This window comes from Limanda limanda, chromosome 1, assembly GCF_963576545.1.
Source record: "Limanda limanda chromosome 1, fLimLim1.1, whole genome shotgun sequence".
In the NCBI taxonomy this organism is placed as follows: domain Eukaryota; kingdom Metazoa; phylum Chordata; class Actinopteri; order Pleuronectiformes; family Pleuronectidae; genus Limanda; species Limanda limanda.
This window is the reverse complement of record NC_083636.1, coordinates 17788622-17806396: the sequence shown is the minus strand read 5'-3', so window position 1 is coordinate 17806396 and position 17775 is coordinate 17788622. Positions and strand designations below refer to the sequence as shown.

Here is a 17775-nt window from a genome sequence, read left to right as displayed (position 1 = left end):
CTGCTGGTTATGATGGACAATCCTCCTTACCTTAACCTTCCTGTCACTAGAGCAGGTTGCTAGGAGACGGTCGTCCGGGGAGAAGGCGCAGCAGAGCACCTCATCATCGTGGGCCTGGATCTCTGTGAGCTTCTCGCCTGTGGTGCTTTTAAACACCTGAGCGGGCAGGTACGATCACAGCGGTTAAATTACAACACATATATTCGCAGTTAAAGTAATGACTGAACTCATTAGCACAACTCTACTACAGATTCACCGAAGTGAATGACCGTTCAATACCATCTTAAGATTTAACAATCAGACCCTAATCTTATTTATTGCCAAGGACAAGATCAAAACTCTGTATCTTTACAAATCCCATTCTACTAAAAAAATTCAATAATTATTATTAAACAGACTTCTGCCCTTAAGAGTGGATCAGTCTTCATATTTTCCAGTAATTCATCTCCATGGAAACTGTTTGCCCTTCACAATTTCTTTATCTTTATCGCTCTCCTGCAATCTCACTCACTCACTCACTCAAACATACACAATTATATATATATATGTTTATATATTCGTAAAGAAACAAGTCTGCTTTGATACCTTCAGTGTCTTGCTGGCTCCACAGGTGGCGATCTTGGATCCATCATGGGAGAAGCAGGCAGAGTAGATGGAGCCCTGGTGGGGGTGGATCACCAGACGGGAGAGACTCTCCACACTGCTCTTATTCCTGGACGAACAAACACACACAGAAAAAAAAAAACATAAATACACAAAGAATGATCAAAACTAGGATACACAACCCATGATCACCAATAACAATTTGAAAGTAGAGAGAGCTGCGAGTTAGAATAAAATGTTCTGCATGTTCAGGTTAAAAAAATGTAAATTGCAATACAGTTTTTAAATAAATTTAATTGAAGTATAAGACTAACTAGATTACATTTATCTCACCATGTCACTCTAAATGAGTGATGTGACAATTAGCGTTTTATCTTACTATGTACATCTGCAGAACTCTTCTGTGTAACTGTTTTCCTCTAAGAAGGAAATTATTATACATCTGATCTGCATGTATAATTTGAGCACACATCAAACACTGTGTAAAACTGTTTGCATACAGCCAGTCGAAGTAGAGTTTCCCCGTGCAGGTCCGCTCCTGTGCCTGCAGCAGAGCCTGTTTGTAGACCTCGGAGGTGTGAGGCTGAGACAGAGCGAGCTGCACCACGTCGGGGAAAGGACGCTGCTCCAGGTGGTGACCGTTCAGAGACAGGAACTCCTGGAACTGACTGCGCACCTCGCTGTTCTGGGACACAGAAAAGAAAAAGTCCACTGGAGTCTGTTAAATGGAAGCAACAAATGTCTTTGGACAGCTGTTCTTCGTTTAAGACTCTAATGGTGGAAGCTTGACTGCTGTGTAATTACTGGGTCTCACACATCATGTTTACTTTTGTTTCCATATTTATCACCCTTACACTGACGTTGTTTCTTATCTAAGTTGTTTGCTTAGCCAATTGTAAACTTTATCATTGTTGAACATGATATAAATTCAAATTCTGAATGTAAGTTATTGGTGTTCTGATGCTGTTTCAGGACTGCTTCTATATTAACAAGACCATTTCTGTTTCTAATTTGTTTGTGGTCTTTAAATAATGTTTAACACCTCAAGAGAATCCAAATGTAGCACTTTGTAGTTCGTAGTGAAGCACTTTGTTACTCTTGAATTGTGCTTTTATGAAAATACATAAACTCACTTATCTCTAGAGGTGCGGAGGAGGTTGAAAATGACTCATGAAAACATTATGCACTCACTTTGAGATTAAATGACTTGTCTCAAAGAAGAACAACATCCTTTTACGATTCATGTCCTGGTTAATCAGTTGCTTAGCCCCACGCGTCCTCACTTGTGTCGAATAAACCTTTATCAAATCTGCCCTCTCTCTTCTAGTGATGGAAATTGGAAAGGGACCAGGGGACAGCCAAAATGTAGAAGGGCAAAAACACTTATCTTTGTAAAGGAGATAATCACAAACAACTTTGGGGGGGTGGGGTGGGGGGGAAATAACAGATGGTCACACTTTTTATTTAATTCACAAAGTTTCATGGATAGGGCAAGAGGGACAGATGGACTTCTAAACTTGTGTTTTCCCTGAGGGGAAAACACAAGTTTAGAAGTCCATCGTGTATATTTATTTATATATATTACAGCTCACATTTAAATGAAGGGCTGTGAGCGACACCATTACCTTCTGACCCTTGAAATCTTGTCTTGTGACGGTAAAAACCTTGCAGACACACACACACACACACACTCACACACACTCACACACAAACACACACACACACTTGTTTCATGCAAAGTGAAGTTGGATAATCTGCTGACCTCTTTGTCCAGAATTGGTCCATACTCCACATAGTCATTGATGAGGTGAGCTGGACCCATTATCTGGGCCTTGATGCTGACCCAGTCCAGAGAAAACATGAGGGAGTAGAGCTCCTGGACAGAGAGACACCATGAAAAAGACATTGGGACAGTCATGGTGAGACAAAGAGAAAAACTGTTTCAGTTAACGAGAAACATGCATGTGCCTTTGTTTTGTATATAACTGTTAACGTGTGTGTGTGTGTGTGTGTGTGTGTGTGTGTGTGTGTGTGTGTGTGTGTGTGTGTGTGTGTGTGTGTGTGTGTGCGTGTGTGTGAGTGTTACCTGGGTAAGGTTGGCTTTAGCTATGTGGTAGGTCAGAAATCTTATCCAATAAAGACACTCCTCGTCTCTGAAGATGGGAGGGCCGTCTCTGTAGTGCTGCTGATACTGACGCACCACTTTAGCGTGAAGACTCTGAAATCAAATATTAAGAATATTAATTGATGTCTCGTTGACTGTTATATGTTTTAATTATATCCACTTGGCATTACGCTTACCGACACCTCTACTGTAAAACCACGTCTGTTAATCAGCTTTTAAGTTTAAGTTGTTGAATTGCCACCACTTGACACTTAACAGAAAGAATCAAAGAGTTTGAGATGTCACCTCGAGCTGGGTACGGTTCTGCTCCACCAGGAAGTCCAGCTGAAGATCGTGGAGGTAATACAGGCAGGGTCTATTGTTAGCGTCCACAAAAAGCAGGGATTTGTTGACAAACTCCTCGAGAATGTCCTCCACCTCCTCGGGCTCCAGGTTCCACAGAACAGACAACACCTTAGAGAAGGAACAACGTGGTTTACCCTGTGTGACCTTTGAAATTACTGGGAGTTTTAGTTCTCCTATAGAGGAGAATTATGGGATATTTTCCAAGCACTGGAACATAGTGAGATGAGTCAATTACAAGTAGCAGAATGAACCAAGTTTAATTTTGTTAATGCTAGAACCACAGAGAAACTCTTAAGTGTAAGCCACACCTTCGCCGGGATTTTCACATCCTTCTCGATCACAGCGAGGTCCTTGTAGAGCTCTCGATGTTCGTCAGGCAGGACCTCGATGCTCGCAGCCATGGCCTGGTCCAGGGCGTCGTAGTCATAAGATGAGGACTTCCGTATACGCTTGAACTGCTTCTGCTGCAGCTGGCAGAGGTAGTAACGCCAGCGGTCTGGTTTCTCCTTGAGCAGGGCCCCGATCAAGGACACCACCAGAGGGGAGCCTATGGCAATCCAAAATTAGATACGTACCAATATCTGCAATTTTCACAGATTGCATGCACCGTGTGTTTCAGTTTACAGACCTTTACATTCTCTGACAATGCTGCGAGCCTCCTCGGGCAGTCGTAGGGCGTTGGTTTGAGTGTAGAGAGCGAGTATCTCCATTCCTTTGTTTTCATCCAATCCGCTCTCCACTTCCACCTCATATTTAGCACCTTTGAAATAAAAGCACAATTACAGTGAACACAATTTCTACGGTTTAATTTTTTCAAGTTTGTAAATGTGTAGTGACTAAACAACAGTGTGCGTACCGCTAACTGAATTAGTGAGGCTTCTGTTTCTGGTGGTCAGAAGGATCCGACAGTGGATATCAAACACCTTCAGCACCATGCTGTCCCAGATATCATCGAGAATCAACAGAGATCTAAAAGAAATCCATAATAGACACCTTCAAGTGATCAGATGGAATAAACTGGAAACAGAAATGAAAGTACTTAAAAGTAAATAATGACATATATCATCTGACCTTCTTGCAGCTATCAAGTACACTATTTACATTGACTCAGTAAATGTAAAAATCGTATTCTTATCTATTCTGGCTGTTAATTTATCGTATTTTCTTTTTATTTTGTGTTTTGCTTAATTTTTTATCTTAATGTATTACATTTTTTTTTTTTTTTTAATTCTGATTATCTCTGCCCTTTTTGATTATATCTTGTTACTTACGACTAATTCTGCAGAAAACAGACCAATAACTGAATACATAATAGACATGATAGGTATTTGTCAAATAGATATACATGCCTACTTTATATGTTGTTTTTCCTTTCTGTCGTGTAATAAAATCATTACTGTGGGATTATTTTTCATGGACAATTTGCAGAGCAGCCAAAGTTAAACAGCGATATTTAGCTTAATTGAAAAGGTACATCACAATGATCTGAGCATGACCACCTGGGGTATCGGCGCAGCATGAGGAAGCGCAGGCGCTCCTTGGCTTCATCCAGTGAGTTGAGGGTGCGCTGGAGAGCCTGGGTGTCCATGTTCTGCTCCAGGCGGAAACACAGCGACTGGATCTTCACCAGCAGGTCCGGTTTGTCCAGCTTGCCGACAGACAACCAGTGGACGCCTCCAGGGAAGCACTCTGCAGAGGGAGGCAGAGGGACGGAGAGTGAAAAGACAGATGTCAAACAGGGAAAGAGGTGAGAAGCTACTGGAAGCTGATGACTAAGCAACCATGTTGAAACTGTAGCATCAGTGACAATGAGAATCTCTCCAAGATTACTTGAGATTTTCTTAGTTTAGCTTTTAGTGTTGATTCAGTGGATCAGTTAAAGATAGATCACCTTCAATGACACCTTGGTGTCTCACAACCTCTGCGGCCAATACAGATTTGCCTGAGCCAGCCATCCCGAAGATGGTGACCCAGCCAGGTTCATTCTTCAGTCGGTAGAGTTTCTCTCTGACCCGGTTCAAAAGCTCCGGTCTGCAGACAAACACCACAGGCCTCTGTGGCACACCACCTTCACTCAGCACCGCCTGGACTGCTATACAAACAGGAAGGGGATCACTATTATTAAAAGGTGTAACTTACACCTGTAAATAACACCTATGGGTTTTAATAATAAACACTCACAGACACCTCACACCCACAAAACAAACTTCCACAGTCTCTCCACCCACCATGCCCCCCCTTCCTCACCATTAGATGGGCAACCGTCAGAGGAGCTCTTGTGGGCCTTTTGCGAGACCTGCGGAAGGTCATCGTGAAGCATGTTGGCCAAATCATCATATGCCTCCTTAACCAGGGCGTTGTAGAAGGAGATGTAGGCCCAGTTGTCCTTCCTCAGCAGCAGCTCCAGCAGAGCCGCAGCCTGATCCTTTCTGGTGGGCTAGATGGAGAGAGACGGTAGAGATGTGATGTGGACGCTATAATATATATTTATTTCGGTATCAAGATTTGCCATGACTAAGATACAGCAATCTAAAAAGTAAAGCATCTCAAACGCAGATATCAGTGAAGTTGACAGTTCACTTGTTGAACAGTCAGTTGTTGAGACTTGAGTCCAGAGCTCACCTGAGTCCTGATCCTCTCCTCCTCATCTCCACTGATCACACCATCACTGATCATGTGGTCCATCAGGTAGGAGGGCTTGATGTCTTCTTCCAGTCTGTGGCGAAAGCGCAGCAGACAGCTCCGCGCCCCTTCCTCCAGCAACATCTCTGCGTAGCTCACCGACCATTCAGGATGCCGTTGAACTGCATATGCTAAAAGTTAATTATACCTGTGTGTTGAACGTGTCGTTGCAAAGCCACAGATTAGAACATGCTGCTGCTCCACTTTACTATAAATGCTTTTCACACACCCTGACTGTTGTTTGCCCTCATTGAGTCACAAACACATTAGTGGGGACACTGGGTGATAAGGCCTGGTTCACACGCAGCTGTTCCATTTTCCCTAAAAGCCACAAAGGTCTGCCAGGCATTGCTACAACAGAAAATATCCCTTACAATCGTTTTGGGGGATAAATCTATAAATTAAAGATTCACTATAGCACAGAGGGAATTGAATAGGGCATTCAATTGCCAGTGTGTGTCATCGGCTCTGTCATTTACACACCTGAATGAGCATAGGTGCATTTGCTAAATCTGACATATTTGTAAAAGAATTTCAAGATAAGAAGATGAGGATGGTTGTTGCACGAGTCCGATTATCTCTGTCTTGTAAATGCTCCTCTGAAGAGCATTTACTTTATCCAAGAGTATTTGTCCTTCCAACTCATTTAGCTGTAATACACTTGATATTGACCTTTTTCCTCAATGCAAAGAAGATGCAAATTAAAAATAATTTGTCCCACATTAAACAGATGTATGTGTGTGTGTTGAATTCACCACCGGATGGGCCTACAGATAGAAGGACACTGCAAGAGGAAAGAGAAGTCTAAGAGCTATTATTGTAATGTTATCGTGCATTAAAAAGATCACAACATGGATCCTTCTGTGTCAGATCAGCCTGAGCCGCACCCAAACGGATCCCGATGAAACGTTGACATGATGATTTGGATCGTTTGAGAAAAAAACCTACATTGTGTGTGTCTCAGATCTGAATCAAGCGATGGGGGGGCTGACACAAGTTTGAACTTTAACAAGGGTCTCGAACTTTGACAGGTCACATCTCCACAACGGGGAAGTGGAACGGAAGATAAATACAAGTCTGGTTACTTGTTTGAACATCGCACACCTGCCTCCTCCTCCTCCATATTTGTCTGGACAAGTTCACTCATTCCGCAATCAAACAAAGAGGGACACCACTTGAGGACACTTACCGGCACTGCTTCTCTGGGACGACCAAGGTGTGTGTTGACAGTGAAGACATCCGGGATGTGACGGGGGACAGTTCAAAGTATCAAACGCGGTTACAGGCTCGTTACCTCTGTGCGTTTACCATCGGCTATTGACGTGAGAACACACGCCCAGTGCCGGGAGAAGGGTTCGCTTCCGGATTCACAACAACAACAACTGCCCGTCGGTTCCGTGGCAGCCAATAGCGCGGCAGGACTCAAACCACGTGACGAATGAGCTCATGCGTTTCAAGATTCTGTAACTGGGGCAAAACCTGATGCCACCTTCACGGGTCGGGGATTTTGCCCGTTGAAATTTGTTTCGACTGATTTAGACGAGTCAGTCGTCGCGAGGAAACAGAGAACGAGCTCGCAGAAAGTTCCTCTCGGGTTGACACATGATTTGGGATTTGACAACTTTATTCGTGCAAAAAGCGTTGATTTCTGATCAAATCTCCACCGGTTTGTAAGATTTCGTGACGGTCCGTGAAGGGACCTGTGCTGCATGGTGACAGCATGTTTACTCAACAGGGGCCGTGAACAGATGAACTCTATAAAGCTTGTTTCACTAGTCATTACGTATTAATATAACTTTTAATGACGGGGAGATTATTAATATTAATTCAATTAAAATGTTTTTCCATTGAGAGGAAATAATAGAATTTAATCTGGTCCATATTTAATCTTTAAGGATGTGCTTCAAATTGGGATTTCCCTCCTACTTTTCAAAGCAAAAATCATGATTTCTATCATTTTTAATATCTAATACATTCACTGTAAAGAGTGTCAGTATAATGATTTATTATTGAATGTTACCTTTCTTCACATACCCCACTTTAACGTCTATTTGTTTGCTTAGAAAACCATTGAGGTTATTGTCTTTTTAATGACAATGTTATTACATGAGTGTAAATATATTATGCGGACTCATATGTACTGTGAGTCCAGTGTAGCTTGTTTTTTTGCATTTTGGTTTTGTACTTCAATTCATTGTGGACACACTAATTAATATCTTATCCTAAACTGTCTCATACCCAACCACAATTCAAATCTTAACCCTAACACACACACACACACACACCTAAGACATTTGCACACGTAAAATACAAAACAACTGACTTCAAATGTGTCTCTTTTTTTATTATATTAACTGTGGTACAGAGGAAAAGAACAACAACTTCCCAAGCACATAATTGCTTTTTTCTTTGTGCATATTTGGGTCTGAGGGAAATTTTGGACACAAAATCACTTTGAGTTCAGCACCTTTTAAAACCAATTCAGCCTCAGCAGCAAACATAACAATACTTTAAAAACGACGGTACCTCAGAATTTAACAATAATTGCAACTACATCAATATAACAAGTATTCCACCATCCAAATGCAAGTAAAAGAGTAGAACAATAAAGCATATGACAAACACTCGCAAGCAGAAACTAAAATGACAAAATCTAAACAAAAAGCTACTCATGCAGACAACTGCTAATTTGAAAAATCAAATATCGATTTCTAGATCTAAATTATTTGTGTAGCATAATATCAGTGGATTACAAACAGAAATATTTAGTTCTGTGGCTGGTTAAAAAAGAAAAAGGGAGGAAATCCAAATCTAATTCAATGGAAAAAGGGCTACCTCATGATTTGCATTGGTGTGTTTAATGGCGGTCATAGTTAACCATAGGTAAACACTATTCTGCTAATTTTTAAGATATACACCTTCATATAGATATATATATATATATACACACATATATATGCTTGAATTCATCTTTGCTGCATAAAGCTTATTGTATGTCTCAGACATACAAAGGTTTTGCCCTTTTCTCCCTCTGCCAAAGCAAGAAATTGACGATGGCATAGACTGTAAATAAAGATGGACAACACGTCTCCACATTCTTCCACCAACCAGATATGAAACCAAAATACTGCAGATACGTACGCTGCCATTTCGCACCAATGACATTATTTTGAGCCGGAGTAGGAGAAATCAGGGGATGGAGCCGCAGTCCTGAGGTCCCGCTGCTGCACATGCTCGAAAAATCGTGAGTCAGTCATAGCTGACAATCCTTCAATTTCACGCTGTTTTCCCATAACCAAATAGAGAAAAATTGATCCTAAGAAACTTGTCGTGTATGTAGACTTTTTAATTTGGTCAATGTCACATCTGCTAACATGGAGGAGGCAGGGTTCATGACTTATACTGTAGTTACTCTGCCTGGGGCTGCCATTTCGTCCATCTTTATATAAAGTTTATGTTCTACTGACAAACTCACAATGCAGGGTCTCTCTGGTTCAAATATGAATCATTGTCTGGTATAAGCTGTGGATTCTCATAGGAAGGCCTATGTTAGAACATTGATCACAAAGGATGTAGGTCCACATTAAATGTTGACCTAATGGAGCCTACACTGCAGTGCCTTCACTGCTCAATGTAGCGATAAATACTACATTTGTAAAACACTGAAGGTAACTCCAACTATTGGAGAACACCGGCTAAGCAAAGCAGTAGTACTGTGCAGCTGTGGTACCTCCTTATCTTCAGCTATAACAAGTAGCTACAAGACTCCTTGAGCCAATGTTTGTTTTAATCGGAGGCGACAGCGTTCTGAGCCGTGCTCTGAGGAGAGCTGGCTGCTGGTGGGCTGCTCCTGAACATCACCTTCCTGATGATATCCGCGTAGAAAGGTCCATAGACACTCTTGTTATAGTTGACCAGGGTGATGAACTTCGCTCCCATCAATGCGAGTTCTGGCTTTATGGAAGTCAAGCCAGCTGGTACCTGTTCAAGTTTGGCTTGTGGTTTAGGATTGCAGATGAGCATCATGAAGTACTGCTGCACACGATCCTCTGCACAGAAAGTAAAAGAATGACACAAGGTTAGAAAATCCCAGCCACGATTTCTGGCTGGTTATCATCTTCATTTTGAGTTTAAAAAACAAAACAATGTTCTTTCTGCCTCACCAACTAGAGTTCGGATGGGATTGTCCTTCTGCGTGATGCTGCAGATCTGGCCTGCGAGAGTGGCCTGCAACGCCGGGCTCAGCGCAGGGTAGTTCCTCTCTGAAAGAGACTTGTTGAGCTCACAGCAGATCTGAGCACTGACGTTCTCTAGTGCTTCTTTTAGGTTAAAGCCCCTAAAGATGAAGAAGAAAGGAGGTAAGGTTTGAGTTCCAGTTTGATGTGAGGTAGACAGCAGATAAGTTAAGAGATGAAAAAACGTGAACTGACGGCCTGTGCATGCCATCCAGCAACACACTGGTCATCCTCTTCAGGCGGTCAGACAGGGAGGGTAAACTCTGGATAGGTCCGCCGATTGTGCTGTACACGATGAGCAGCACCTCGTTCACCGCCTGACACTGCTGGAGCTTCCATTGAATCTCTCGCAAACGTACCTCATCTGTAATCCACGTCTGAAGGGGAAACAAGAAAAGAGAATGAAATAAATAGTATGTATCAGTATCAGACAGTAAAAGTTAATTATTAGCTCTTTTAACGAGCCCCCAGATTCAGAATCCTGCTTCTGCCTGTCCAAAGTTCAGAAATCTAACTTCAAGCTCCTTTAAAGCTCAATGTTTTTGATTGTTTCCAACCTCACAGCAACAAGTCTACTTCCACAGAGACGTATTAACAACATGTAACACTGTAAAAACAGACATTTCTGTTGTTCTTTCGGTGATGAGATTTTGAATCGTAGGAGACATTTAGAAAAGACCTTCAGATAACAGTTTTATGTTTCATTCCACGAAAGCATTTCAACCTATGTATTTCACGAATAATAATAATTAGCTTCATGAATAAAAGCCAACAAAAGATAAACCTAAAACTTTCTCTCTTAAAAACACAAATTCAACACAATCTTACCTCAGGCAGTGGACTCTTACTGTAGTCCCATATGAGGATATGGAGGAAGGCAGCATTGAGGATATGGAAAGGCCCCGGCACAGCTCGCTCTTTCCCCCGACTATGCTCTGTGGCAGACTGCAGCTCCTCCACTACGGACTTAATCCAGGAGGTGGTGTGGTCCAGAGCATCTGAATAAAGTTATCATACTAAGTCAGTACAGCTGTTATCAACAACCTCACTCGCGAGATTATCCTGCTGTGTTCTCACATTGGCTTCTTCTGACATTCTGCTTGATATTACTAGGGGGCCTGGCTGGAGAAAGTCTGAGGGCTCTCACTTGGACATTTGCATGCTCCCATACAGCCCCTTCACAAAGTGGTTCCCCAGAGCTCAGTTCATCTCTAAAAGCGACTTAAAATACTATAAAAGTATTTCACAAACACTATAACAAAGTATGAAAGTGAAAAATGTTTTCTTGTTCACTTACTGGGTGTTTTTTCGAGGATGTTCTGGAACATCGCCCTCTCATATTCAACGCTCTGTCTCTGCAGCACAGGTCGCAGATTATCAATTCTAAAGTTGACCATATCCGCCTTCATCAAGTCCAGTACACGGAAAATTTGCCTGATGAAAAGAAACAGTCCAGTCAATGTATGATTTTAGCACTTGAAAGTTTTTAAATGCTTTAAAACAAACGTTGTGTCTACCTGAACAGTGTCACAACGTTATCTGTGCTTTCCCGCAGATTCTTAATCTCCTCATCCCTGACCGGTGCACACATCTTGCCCATGGTGGTCATAATGTAAGAGGCAAGTCCCTGGATGTCCACAGCATTGTTGTCAGCCTGCTTACGAATCAGGTCTATGTCCATCACCTCCATGATCTGAGTCCTCATTCGATTGGCACCCGGGTTGAGGAATGACAGTAAGATCTGTCAATAGAGGAAAATGATTTATCTGTTCACTCATCTGGGACTTTGCTTGATTTGTGTCTTTGTGTTTTAGTCACAAAAGAGGTTATGGAGGAAATTTAACAAAAAAAACTTAACAGGATGGTTATAGCAAAACATTAGGAACATTTTAATCAGAGCAAAATTCATTTCAACTGACTGTAGCTGGAAAGAACAGACTGCATACATTTCCAGACACAAACTCCAGAAAATTGAGTCTGGAAATTCTCCAGAGTTTTTGCATTTCACATACGAGATTGTCCGGGACATCCGCGCCTTCCGTCCCGTGTTTGTAAGGCCATCAACACGCACAGTCGTTTGTACTTTAAAGTCTCTGGATTTTTTTCCTGCCGTATCCTCACATGGGCTCACTTGGACATTCTCCTGACAATTTACTACTGAGCTGGCAAACGCTGGAAAATCTCCGGAAAATGTCTGGAACAACTGGTGTGTATGCTGACCTCTCGGATCTCCTCCAACAGTTTGATAGCTTGGCCATACTCAGGCGGGTCATCGTTCAGCTCTGCCGCCAGGATGTCCCAGAAAGCTTTGTGGACATTGTCTGAAACCATTTTCCATAAACTGAAAAACACAAAAAGAAGTGAAGGGTTGAGCGTCGTATATCATCTGTCAGAATCTGCCATGACCGTCAGTCGTTGATGTTTTCACTGACAAGGAGGGCGCACCAAGAACTGTGACGTGTATTCTTTGATTCCTCAAGAAAAAAAATCCCTGCACACAAATCACTGAATACAGGAGAAAGGGACAAGTGTGTGTGTACAGGTTAAGACATTGTGAGGTCAATTGCGTGCCTAGAACTTACAGAGTAACGACAATTTGGGACAGAGAGGCCCTTACCTTCTTACCCAATTTAGGCTGTTTCAGGGTTAAGACTTGCTTTTCTTAAAATAATTAACTGAATTCAGTTGGCTTGATCTTAGGTTGCATACTTATCATTTGTATTAATAGATAAAACACCTTTATAATGTACAAACAGTGTGTGTAGTGCTAAACTTCTTATTTTATTGTGCTGTTGCAGCATTGTTTTGACTGTTTCTATTGCACTTTGGTCCATAATAATGGAGCCTCTGTGTTTCTGCTACCTAAAACATGTTACGTGCCAGACCCCTTTACCAGGTTGTCTTTGCTTTTGTAATTAAAGTTTTTATTCACTTAAAAATATACAAGCAGATAGTACAAACAAATAGTATTATTACTTTGAGTTACAGAAATACCCAAAGACCTGTGAGAAAAATACATTTAGAACAATCAGAATAAACATTATATCTAATAATGCATTGAAAGGAAATATCTAATGATCGAATTCGATATTACCCAAAAAACTGGAAGGATGGAACATTACATTGTCCCCCCAACTTTCTTTAACATTGTGAGAGGGTGTTTTGGCAAGTATCAGCAACAGGACAAACTGATATGTATATTCAATATAAGAAATACACTCAACACCATCGAATATAGAAGAAATGGAGACGTTAGATCTTAGGCAGTTGGTTTACCTGTCCTGAGGTAGGCTGACTGGCTCTAGATGGAAGTCCTGGTTCACAGTGATCTCATGGGCGAGGCTGAGTTTGGAGAGGTCACTGACAGACTCCATGACTTCGTCCATGGTTAAGGTTTTGGGTGGACTCGCTGCGGAAAACAATGAATTTAGTTTGCAACCGGTGGTGTTGTATGATGGCGGCAGTGTGGGCAGTACGGACAAGAGCCCAGAGAAAGAGGAGCCGGACACAAACTCACAGGATGGCGTGCTATGCTTGCTGGAGCTGTCGCTGGTGAAACTTTCACGGGAGCAGTCCAGGTAGCTGGTAGACGTCATGCTGTCGCAGCGTTCTGACGATGACTCCACATCACTGCCTTGGTCCTCAACGCTGGATGTGGAGGTGGGTCGCTCATGATTTAGAGGCATCTTGGGTAATAGCTGCAACATGACAAGTTTGTGAACAAAGAGCCACTGGATTTCCGAACACGTTTGCTAATTTTGCTACGTTTGCCAGTTCAAAATGTCACATGTCGGTAGGTGTTTCTTTCTTTCACAACGAGTTACAGTTTATATATTTTTTTGTAACCATGAAAATCCAATTAAAGGATTAAAAACGACCATGAATTTATTCAACAAAGAAGTATTTTCTGTGTTGCTAAAGGCTGATAGAATGCAAAGACAAAGTAGGGACATTAGGACGTATTGAGAGATTCACCTCTACCTCAGTTCAACCTGTGCTTTTTCAAGTATTTAACAGTGTTACTGTTGACTTTCTAAATAGATGCTGTTGCCAAGGCTGTAAACTGAAAAACACCACACAATAAAAGCGCTGGCAAGCCGGTCCTATGGAAAGAGAGATAGCAGCCTTCTGAGATTCAACACATTATTTAACGCATTCACGGAGCATGCAAGTTATTTCTTGGAACAACACCTCGACGTGATCTGACCGTTTGTTTTCTGCAAAAGGGGATGACAATCTGCAAAGTCAGGGTAGCAAAGCACCTTATTTCCACATAAGCTTGTATTCTTTCAGGTTAACAAAGCCCTGTGTCTTATGTGTCTCCGGGGTAACATGAGACAACAGTGGGCTTCTCAACGGCTCCTGTTACACTGGTGCTGTCTGTCGTCCACACAAAGAAACATCACCTTAGTGCACCATTTGTAAACAAACTGAAATAAATTCAGACCAACTATAAATTAGCATGGAAGTTTTGTCCATGTTTTCATCATTAAATACACACAAGCTAATCAGCACACTTGTTTGTGGATTACTGTAACGTCTACAATTAAGCAGGCGTCTGCCTTTCTAATGGTCCTTGGGTGTTCCTGCTCCTGTCTCTGGTCTCAGTTATCTGCTGACAAAATTGAAGCACACTCCCTTGCTGCTCTTTTGGTTTAAAGATAGCTCAAGGGGGTTAGTGGGGTGGGTGCGGGTCATGTGCAACTTCCGTGTCCCCCCTACCGTGGCCCAAAGCCCATTCATTACATCATCTGCTAGACTGGACAGCTAGGTCACAGCAACGCAGCAGGCCAATTTTCAGAGATTATCCAGATTGAAGGGAGCAAGGCAGTCCAGAAAAGTTATTACAGATTATGTGGACTCTGTCTGTCATCCATTTAAAGTAAGTTGTACAACGCAGACAAACACATCGAGGTAAAGCCTTAATGTTTGACGGATAGGAGAATACTTAATGGTCGTAAATATAAATATGTGTTCCCTTATTTTTTGTCAGGTTTGTTTGATAGTTAGCAGGATTACGCAAAAAAAAACAAACACTTGACAGATCTTGATATGGACTAAGAGGAAGATCCAGAAATACCCCCCCCCCCCCTTTATTTCTTTAACATTTCAAAATTCATGGATCAGGAACATTTCTCTATTGTGCTTCCTTCTACAACAGGTGTGTGTTGCAATCACCTGAGGCAAAAAAAGGATGTTCTGCCCTTTTCTCCAATGTCCCAGGGAGTAATGCATGGAAAACCAAGCATATTTAGGGCACTGATAGATACAAGTGTGTGTGTGTGTGTGTGTGTGTGTGCGCGCAATTTGGTCCAGATCCCATATAAAAAGATCTAGTGAATTTAAATTTGGTTTCAAAAGAGGATTACTGCCCCTTTGCGGACATATGCCTTTCCATTTGTCCTATTGACTCATTTATCTTAAATACACAATAAGCTGTTGACTGCAAGATACATCATTGTGTTGGGATGGTCTTGACAACATCATCACAATCTGCAGCATTATCCTTATCGTCCGTGGCCAAATATAAGTGAATGACACACGCACTAGTACGAGCACATGACTATAATGGAGGTTTCTGTTTCCCTGCTCCAGGTGACGGGCTGTTACATCAACTCCCGCAGAGACAAAGACAGCCTCCTGCTGCGATCCAGATTCTGCTGCAGCAGAATGTCAACAAAGCAGTGGGGGAGGGGCTAACGACGGAGGGCACTCTCCTCATTGGCTGCAGCTCCCCGTCACTCACCCCTACATGGAAAATCTTTGGTTTACAAGACACACGTATATAAAGAAAAACATCCACACACGCGTGAGGTGGGTACACGTGATCCCCTGATGCGGACCACAACAACAAAAACAACAACACTGCATACATTTTAAAACAGAGCGTTTTATTGCAATGGTGACAATATAAAAACGGAGCTAGCAGCGCAGTAAATACGCGTTTTACAGCTTTTGGTCGTTGCTGAATGTCAAACTCAACCCTGCTGTCAGGACAGATAAGTCGTCTGAACGTCCCCACTGGAACACGAACCACGAGTTGGGCTCAATTCGTGCTAACTTTTGACCGAAGGGTCTATCCTTGTGCTGCTCTTCGACGTTATTCGACGACTGAGCCCCTTCCTGTTTTTCCGCGACCAAGTGAGGACCTATCGTGGGAAAAAGTTTCCGACCAAGAGGAATCAAGGAAGATGAAGAAAACGGATCTTTACCTCATTCGAAATGTCCGGAGAAGAAGTCCGATGCTAGAATCGGTTGAGGTCTGACGGGAGGATTCGAGCTTTTCCGTTCTGCTCTTTAAAGATCCGTCGAGTCCCAGCTGGGTCGGTGGACAAACAGGCGAGACCATTCCACGCTTATAGGGGTGTTCCTCTGCAAAAACACACAGACGGATGCCGTTTCATTTAGACTGTATATTCTATCACTACACATCTGAATCTATACGTGCAGTTTCCGTTTATTCAAGGCGAAGTTAGGTTGTTTACAGCAAACGGAACCACGCTCAATTTACATGGTACACGCGGCTCTGCTTCATGTGGGACGAGTTTGTTTACGGATGTGACATCATTGCGTGTTTGTTTGAGTGTGTGTTTATCTGTGTGTGTGTGTGTGTTGTTTACTAACAACACGTGTGGAACTGAAGTGAACGAGCCTCCTGAATGATTTATTCATTTAATCACACGACGTGGCCTTTTTAATGAGCTTTAGTTTGACACACACACTGTTTGCACAGACTCTGAGGAAACACTGTTCACACACACAAACACCCCCCCCCCCCACACACACACACACACATACACACACACACACAGACAGACAGACAGACAGACAGACAGACAGACACACACACACACACACACACACACACACACACACACACATACTGGTTTCCATGGTCTGCGGGCCTCGAACTTGTTGTCATCATCTGTGGGGACCACCCTTTCTAGAGGTATTTGAGGTATGAAAAAAATCAGGGGCACTAAAAAAAATTCTGTTAGTACATACACAACTTAAAATATCTAAATTTATGAAGTAGTATTTTGACTGTGCAAAATGGGGACCGAAGAAAAAACGGGTAGGTATGGCTGATGGGGACCTTATTTACATATCATTTGCATGACTCACACAACTTGTCATAAGACTGATGGGGACCTTGCTTCAATAACGCATTATTACATATATATATATTACTACTGATACTGTAAGTCCTTCCATTATTACATTTGTTAGAGCAGTTTGTTTAGTCTAAACCAAAGAAGAAAAATCAATCTTGGCTCAGTTGTTGATAGATAATGTAGCGATATAACATGAGGCCTTTAAATGGTGATAGGGATGCAAAGCATCACTTTGCACAGAACATCTTGCTGTTAATGAACTCTGCCTTACAATGAAGCAGAATTTGATAGGACTATTAGTGTTATGCGGTTGAAGTGAATATTAACATATCAAACAGTGACATCTATCTACATCCGTACAAAGAATAAATCTTATTCAGTCAAATTTGTAAGATATTTTTAATTACAGCCAACTGCAGAGCAACAGCTTACTGCTATTCAATCACTTTCAAAATATTTGGTCGAATGAAAGACAAAATTCAAGTTATCTGAGTTGTAGGGAAAGACAGGATTTTTTGTAAACAAATAAAATCTCAAGTTTTACCGATCCTTCCTTTTAACATAACTCTTTTAGTAAAAAAAAAATATATATATATATATTTTAGAATTTAAAATAACAAAAATGTTGGCTATTATTGGCACTTCAGAACAGAACAATAAAATACATTTT

At 41.9% G+C, this 17775-nt stretch overlaps 2 protein-coding genes across 3 annotated transcripts in view; both read right to left on the bottom strand.

Annotated features, from left to right (window-relative positions):
* apaf1 (apoptotic peptidase activating factor 1) overlaps positions 1–7101 on the bottom strand; it is a 33754-nt gene extending 26653 nt beyond the window's left edge. The window contains exons 1-14 of one of the 2 annotated variants that reach the window (XM_061072817.1): positions 6945–7101; positions 5696–5877; positions 5321–5510; positions 4965–5165; positions 4573–4762; positions 3930–4042; positions 3702–3833; positions 3382–3620; positions 3014–3181; positions 2690–2821; positions 2366–2479; positions 1104–1288; positions 586–712; positions 31–156 (exon numbers count right to left, since the gene is read on the bottom strand). In XM_061072817.1, coding sequence (XP_060928800.1) covers positions 31–156; positions 586–712; positions 1104–1288; positions 2366–2479; positions 2690–2821; positions 3014–3181; positions 3382–3620; positions 3702–3833; positions 3930–4042; positions 4573–4762; positions 4965–5165; positions 5321–5510; positions 5696–5839 — 2061 coding nt within the window. In that variant the 5' untranslated portion in view covers positions 5840–5877; positions 6945–7101. The remainder of the gene's footprint in view (positions 1–30; positions 157–585; positions 713–1103; positions 1289–2365; positions 2480–2689; positions 2822–3013; positions 3182–3381; positions 3621–3701; positions 3834–3929; positions 4043–4572; positions 4763–4964; positions 5166–5320; positions 5511–5695; positions 5878–6944) is intronic. The other variant, XM_061072826.1, reaches the window with a different exon arrangement.
* Positions 7102–8078: 977 nt separating this feature from the next.
* Positions 8079–16513, bottom strand: tcp11l2 (t-complex 11, testis-specific-like 2). The gene is made up of 10 exons (XM_061070212.1): positions 16203–16513; positions 13508–13688; positions 13267–13399; positions 12211–12331; positions 11508–11731; positions 11288–11424; positions 10819–10988; positions 10186–10367; positions 9919–10091; positions 8079–9804 (listed from the first exon to the last, which is right to left on the bottom strand). The coding sequence occupies exons 2-10, from the start codon at positions 13674–13676 to the stop codon at positions 9542–9544; spliced, it is 1572 nt and encodes a 523-aa protein (XP_060926195.1). The 5' UTR covers positions 13677–13688; positions 16203–16513; the 3' UTR covers positions 8079–9541.
* Between the last annotated feature and the right edge of the window lie 1262 nt (positions 16514–17775).